The sequence below is a fragment of the Procambarus clarkii genome, chromosome 22 (assembly GCF_040958095.1).
Source record: "Procambarus clarkii isolate CNS0578487 chromosome 22, FALCON_Pclarkii_2.0, whole genome shotgun sequence".
Classification (NCBI taxonomy): Eukaryota; Metazoa; Arthropoda; class Malacostraca; order Decapoda; family Cambaridae; genus Procambarus; species Procambarus clarkii.
Window position 1 is genome coordinate 26085722 of NC_091171.1, and position 7500 is coordinate 26093221.

At 44.2% G+C, this 7500-nt stretch overlaps 1 protein-coding gene across 1 annotated transcript in view; it reads right to left on the reverse strand.

Moving 5' to 3' along the window:
• The window catches only part of LOC123760890 (cation-dependent mannose-6-phosphate receptor), a gene marked incomplete in the record, with an annotated part of 87332 nt that overhangs the window by 35481 nt on the left and 44351 nt on the right, over positions 1-7500 (reverse strand). Inside the window, 1 exon segment of the mRNA XM_069329614.1 lies at positions 5558-5715. Coding sequence (XP_069185715.1) covers positions 5558-5715 — 158 coding nt within the window.

Genomic DNA, 7500 nt, shown 5'->3' on the forward strand with positions numbered 1-7500 from the left:
GCTTGGACTCAGTGCAATATTGGGTAGTGCGGTGCCCGAAGTGATTACGTGCAATATTGGCAAGTGCAGTGTTTGGTGCGATAAAGTGCAATATTGACGTAGAACAGTGCTCGGTGCGTTAAGTGCTAACGTGTAAGCAGTGTGTTAAGTGCAAAGTGTTCCATCTGTGACAATGGCAGACAAAGCTACCATCGATGATCTGGACGATGTTCAGGCTTTTCTGAACAGAGTAGACTGTCTTGCCAGATTAAAGTATCTGAGCAAACCAGAGCTTGTACTAGTGAGCGCCTACCTGGAGATCAAGATCCGTGCCAGTGATTCCCGTGTGGAGATCTTATCCAAGGTACACCGGCACCTGAAGGCAGAAGAGAAACAGGAAGGCGAGACTCCTAGTACAAAGGAAAGTGCAGACATAGCTTCCACGGAAAAGGAAGATAAGGGCAGTGACGTTGACAGTGATGCAGGTGAGCTTAATATCAGCTTCCTAACAGTCAAAATGCGTGCCCTAGAGATCAATCGCGAGATAGAGTGGAAGAAGTTAGAATTAGAACGAGAATTAAAAGATAAAGAAATGGAGATGAAAGATAAGGAAATGGCGATGAGGCGTTTAGAATTGGAAGAAAGGAAAGAAGAACGAGAAAGAGAAGAGAAACGAGAAAGAGAAGAACGAGAAAGAGAAGAAAGAAGAGAAGAACGAGAAAGAGAAGAGAGACGAGAGAGAGAAGAACGAGAGCGAGAAAGGGAGGAAAGACAGAGACAACATGAACTAGAAGTATTACGACTAGGCGCTGGACAGAGACAAACTGGAGTAAGCGGTTTCGATCCGGTAAGGAATATCAAAATGGTCCCCAAATTCAACGAGAGAGAAGTTTCGAAGTTCTTCGCAGCCTTCGAGAAAGTCGCTGCCTCTTTGGAGTGGCCAAGGGAGAATTGGGCCATCATGATACAGTCAGTTTTGACTGGGAAGGCCCAAATTGCCTACTCTACGTTATCCCTTGACGACTCCGGCGATTACGATATGGTGAAGAAAGTGGTGCTCATGGCGTACCAATTGGTACCTGAGGCATATAGGCAAAAGTTCAGAAACCTGAAGAAGACCTCAGAGCACACTTTCACCGAATTCGCCACCATCAAGGAGCGACTTTTTCAAGAATGGTGTGCCTCTCGGAAGGTGGAGACCAAGGAAGACCTCGAACAGCTGATTCTGCTCGAGGACTTCAAGGATTGTTTATCTGGAGACCTCAAGACGTACTTAGAGGAACAGCAGGTAGAGACCTTGAGTGCAGCAGCCACCATGGCTGAAGAGTACATCCTGACTCATAGGCCGTCTGCTAAGTACGTCCCAAGGAATTACCAGCGCCGGTTCGACAGACCTCATGATGAAGAAGAAAGACCCGTCCCACAAAGTGCTAAGAAGACGCCCCCAAGTAGCCCCCGAAGAACAAGTCCTAGCAGTCCGAAACACCGGAGCCCGAGGAGGAATATGGTGTGCTGGACTTGTGGGCAGAAAGGGCATATAGCTGCTAGGTGCCGAGGCAGAAGAGGTGGCAGCGCACGTAGGGAGGTGATGATGATGAGCTGTGTTACACCACCAGTAGGAAACCAGTCTACGACGACGCAGGAAGGACCAAGTTTGTTGGCCCCTCACACTTCAACCGGGTATGTAACGAGTGATCATACTGGTACATCAGTTGTAGTGCTCAGAGATAGTGGAGCAGCCCAGTCCCTGATCATGAAGAGCTCGTTACCCGAGGGAGTAAGTGTGGATGGGAGACCAGAGGTGATCCTGGTTGGGTTTCCTAGGACGCAGTACATCGCCCCCTTAGTGCCAGTACATCTTGACTCGCCTTATTTCAGCGGCACATGTGCGTTGGCAGTAGTCGATACCCTCCCTGTGGCTGGGATTGACGTGGTACTAGCCAACGACTTGGTGACCGATTGGAGCATCAATCTTCCCAAGATTGTGGACGAGTCTACCAGAACAGCAAGGTCGGAGGTGTCTACAGGCAATGGTAATGTCCAGGTAAAGACAGACCCGGAGGTAACTATGTTTAATTTGTCCTCTCGCCTACAGATTGAGAACGATCTAGCAGTGTCTCCTGATTCTCTCGACAAGGAACATGAGGTTACGATGGCAGAAGTACCTGAGCTAGAAGAGAGGCCTTGTGTGCAGGCACCCACGGGTACCCACGAGTCTGGAGCGAAGGCAGAAGTGTGCTTGCGGTATGGCAAGTTACAGCGTGTATTGAACCAGCCAGGGATTCCCCAGACGTCAGAGGTATGTGAGGTGTGTTCAAAAGGTCTAGTGCTCTCTTCGGTCCAAGCCAGGCTAGTGGATGTTGCCGGCTATGGACATGACAGACTCAGGAAACTTGTCCCTAAGGTAACCAAATGTTTCCTAGCGATATTTTGTTTTATTCTCGTGTGTGGTCTCGGTAAGGATCAGTGGACGACCCGACGAATGATGGCTCCCATGAACATCGTGAAGAGGTCCCAGGGATTGGAGATTGGTACTGCAAGTGTTGCAGTTGAAGAAGGGACCTGGGAGGTAATAGATGATACAGGAGGTACGATATGTGATAATGTGAGTGACTGTTTCCGACAGGTTGACACCCCCCGCGTGACTGCTGAGCCTCAACACAGCGTTATACGGAACGTTGGTCGACCTGACGGGGGCAGAGCGAATGCCATCTTCGGTGAGCAAGCAGCCCTGTTGGAACTAGGTGTGGGCCTAGTAGAGGAGTGTATAGTAAGTACTGACTTGCCCATTGTCGCTATCACTCTGAATTATCAGACCCCTGTATTCCAGGTTCCTGTCTCCCTGACGGACCATCGGACTGGCACCAGAAATGCCGTCTGTGGTCAGCCATCATCGGTGCCACGACATAGGAAAGTGTCGAGTCACCCCAGATCGTGTCGAAACCAATCCGTACTCGAGAGAGGTGAGATGAAGCCCCTGCTTGACATCGCAGTGGAGACGTGGAAGACGTGGAAGGTTACGCCAGGCAGGACATCGCTTTCAATCTGCAAGTTCCCATTGAGCCGGAATTGCCCAGTAGGACAATTCTGTAGACGAGACAGCCTCGCAATTCCAGATCATAAAGCATGCGTGTCCATTTGGAGTTGTGTCGTCGTACTAATTTGGTTTGTGTTTCTTTTTATAGAACCCCAAACCAAATTCTTTTTGGTGGGGAGGTGTTACGAACCCGGACCCAGCGTCCGAGCCTGGAGCAGTGACAAACACGCCATCTGTGGGTCAGCTCCCGAAACCCCCGCCAAACAAACGACGACACCTAGTGAGGACAGCGTGTGCTGGCCTCGAGGACCAGTTTCCAGTCTGGTTCAGCACTCAACACCGCCGCTCCTGACCTCTGGTGAGGTGGTGCTCCGACGACAGCGCCATCTATGGAGTGGATATGTCGGGCGTTTGTATCTGAGCCTGTGAGTGTGGTGTATTAGTGTCCCGGTTATTAATGACGTGTCTGCTTACAGAGCCGACCTGGGACCACTGTGTTGAAGGTGGAGTCAGTCTACCCGAGGCAGCCAGTCTCCATACAGTGAAGTTTGCTGCAGCTGTTGTGACGTCGTCCCCCCGGAAGAACACTGTGGTGTGTTAAGCCTGCCAGTGGAGTGGCAGTGGAAGGATTTACCCGGGACCGACGGTTGGAGACGATAATCCACTGGGGTATTGAGGACAGGAGGGTGATTGGTGATATCACACGAGACTCCTGTCTAGGGCGTACCCCTTTTATCGTTCGTGGAGTGGCCGTACCAGCCTTGGTGGCTCAGTACCTGCCAGCAGACCTGCTGGACATGTGGTTGACGGCCTCCACGACGGTGCCCCCAGTGGACCTGTGTTGTGGCTGACCTGTGGCCAGGGTAGGCTCGGCGTTCTCCGAGGACACGTCTTGAGGCCACGAAGAAAGCACCGCGGACTCAGCACCTAGCTTCGAGGATCCATAGTCTCCAGCAGAAGACTACAGTGTTGATCCCCTTTGTAAAGTGTTAATACCCCTCCCCCTTGTGTACGTTTTACTTTTATATATTTAAATGGTGAAGGTTATATTATATTATATTAAGTTCTTACCTTTCTTTCCCTACTCCCTTTAAGTTACTTGCGTCACGGATCGCATCCCTTGATAGCCACTACTGGCTTGGGAACGGATACATATATCTTCCTCTAACAACATCAGAGTGAGAACCCTGTTGCGTCCCGAGAGGGCCGTAACAATAGGCAAGACAACAACATCTCTTTCCAGGCGTTTAACGATGCATAAGCAACAGGGCTCCATTAAGGAACATATAATCTCTTCCCATAACCAAACCATCGCCAGAGAAATCCTAGTAAACAACACAGAAATCATCGATAGATACAGCGATAGCAGGCGGCTTGACGTTTGCGAGGCACTACACATCAAGAAGTCAACACCAGCAATCAACAGCCAATTATTGCACAACTATATTCTACCCACCTCAAGACTCCGCTCCAATATAGAAGCATCAAGAAATATGGACCAATAGGCTTTCTACAAACACTTCTATTCAATACCCATTGTTTCTGTTCTGTCTTGTGTTGATACTTTTAATACCCTATTAATATCCCCTCATGTTCTGTCTTGTGTTAATGCCACGTCACTATATGCCACATCATCCCTCCCACCTCACTCAAATGTAGATATAATAGCAGAGATACGTAAGTTCTAATCAGTTGTGTATTTGTGAAGTCTTTGAAAATGTAATAAGTTTTACGAAACGCGCCCGTGTCGCGTCAGACTAGAAATAAAAATGAATTTTGGAGAAGTGATTTTTGATTTACCTCCAACAGTGAAGCGTAATGTACGAAAGATTGAGAAAATTCGTGTTAGAATTATTAATCTTACTTTTTCGGTCATATTTAATAATATATGTCTACAGGAAAGACTGCTACCAAAATATACTAATATATATATATATATATATATATATATATATATATATGTCGTACCTAGTAGCCAGAACGCACTTCTCGGCCTACTATGCAAGGCCCGATTTGCCTAATAAGTCAAGTTTTCCTGAATTAATATATTTTCTCTAATTTTTTTCTTATGAAATGATAAAGCTACCCATTTCATTATGTATGAGGTCAATTTTTTTTATTGGAGTTAAAATTAATGTAGATATATGACCGAACCTAACCAACCCTACCTAACCTAACCTATCTTTATAGGTTAGGTTAGGTTAGGTTAGGTAGCCGAAAAAGTTAGGTTAGGTTAGGTAGTCGAAAAACAATGAATTCATGAAAACTTGGCTTATTAGGCAAATCAGGCCTTGCATAATAGGCTGACAAGTGCGTTCTGGCTACTAGGTACGACATTATATATATATATATATATATATATATATATATATATATATATATATATATATATATATATATATATATATATATATATATATATATATATTATATATATATATATATGGCAAAAATAATGCTTGGACCAAGAGGATCAAGAGAAATAAATATACATACCATATAGGCATCAACAGTTCCGGTTAACTAATGACTAATACTCACTGTCTTTTGTGACGAGAGTTCTGTTGTTGTATCCAAGAACCATTTTTTTAGAATCTAACGTTTTCATAATGCTCACATTTGTAAAAGTCAATGGGTTCACATCTTCACAAACTTTAAAGTCATAACTGTTTCCATGATCATCCTTCCATGCTGCTGCACTGCAAGGAAAAGAATCAATTAAGCATTGAATTGTAAATGTGTGGCCACATCTGTTTTAGAAAATTATTTATTTATTTATTTATATATTTATTGTTTCCTTATTTATTTACTTGTTTCCTTAGTGTAGATTGCAGTATGGAAGCCTCCATTCCTTTCTGTGACTGTTACATCTAGAAAGGGCAACTTCCCATCATTCTCCATGTCGTAAGTGAAATTTAACACCGAATTCTGTTCGAATGCCTCCTTCAGCTGCTGCAGACGTCTGACATCAGGTACTTGCATAAAAATGTCGTCAACATACCTGCAGTATATGGCGGGTTTCAAGTCCATGTCAATGAAGGAGGCATTCGAGCAGAATTCGGTGTTAAGTTTCACTTACGAGATGGAGAATGATGGGAAGCAGCCCTTTCTAGATGTAATAGTCATGGAAAGGTATGAAGGCTTCCACACTGCAGACTACACTAAGGAAACAAACATAGGAATGCACCTCAATGCCAATAGTGACTGTCCAGATAGGTACAAGAGGACTGTTGTCAACGCTTATGTTGACCAGGCTCTCAGTCACAGCTCAGGATGGAAGCAAGTCGATGATGAACCCTGTAGGGTAAGGCAGGTCCTAGTCAACAATGGCTTCAACGGTTATGTTGAAGACGTCATAAAAAGAAAGGTGAAACACCACGCAACCTCTGAAGGGTCAACTAACACAACGCTTGTACCCCTTATTAGACTGTTTTACAGGAACTTCTTTTCGACAGCTCAAAACAAAGGAAAGTGTCCCGAAAGATATTAATAGGAACGTTATCCCCACATACAAATATCAGAATATACAATTGACAATTTACTACAAAAACAAAAAAACAGCCAACCTACTAATGAAAAACTCTACAGACACCAAACGGAACTCCTTGAAGGAAACCAACATCGTTTATGCCTTCACATGCCCACTTGGGGACTAAACCCCAATGATCTCAGTATATAGTCAAGACAACGTCTCTTTCTAGGCGATTAACAATGCACAAACAACAGGGCTCCATCAAGGAACATATAATCTCTTCTCACAACCAGACCATCACCAGAGAAATCTTAACAAGCAGCACAAAAATCGATAGATACAGCGATAGCAGGAGACTTGACATCAGTAAGGCCCTCCTCATCAAAAAGTCAACATCTGCAATCAACAGCCAATTAACGCATAACTATATTCTACCCACTTCAAGACCCCGAACCAACATAGAAGCAGCAACAAATATATATAATATATATAGAGGATAATATAACGTTGATTCATTTTTGATAGATCAATTAAGGGCGATTTGAGTAGGATCATTGATTCACATTTGTCACACTACAGTAATTCATTGTAAATATTTACTATCTTATGCTATTATTATCCATGTGTGGGCCTATTGGTGGGTATGAAGAGGAGCTGCATCGTATGGGCCAACAGGCCTTCTGCAGTTCTTGTGCATCTCATGTTTGTGTCCACCTAATTCCCATTCACTTGTTATTGTACCTCACCTCACTCCTCCATTCTCTCCTGCCTATATATGTCCAATACTTGACCTGTAAATCCCTCCTTCTGAAGATGTATTAATATACAAAAGTACTTCAGGAAATTCCTGTTTCAATTCTTCCTCCGTGGTCTGTCATTTATAATATATATATATATATATATATATATATATATATATATATATATATATATATATATATATATATATATATAGGTAGGAGAAAAGTACACAGAAACTGTATTGGAGGGGATCTAAACATTCCCTCTAATG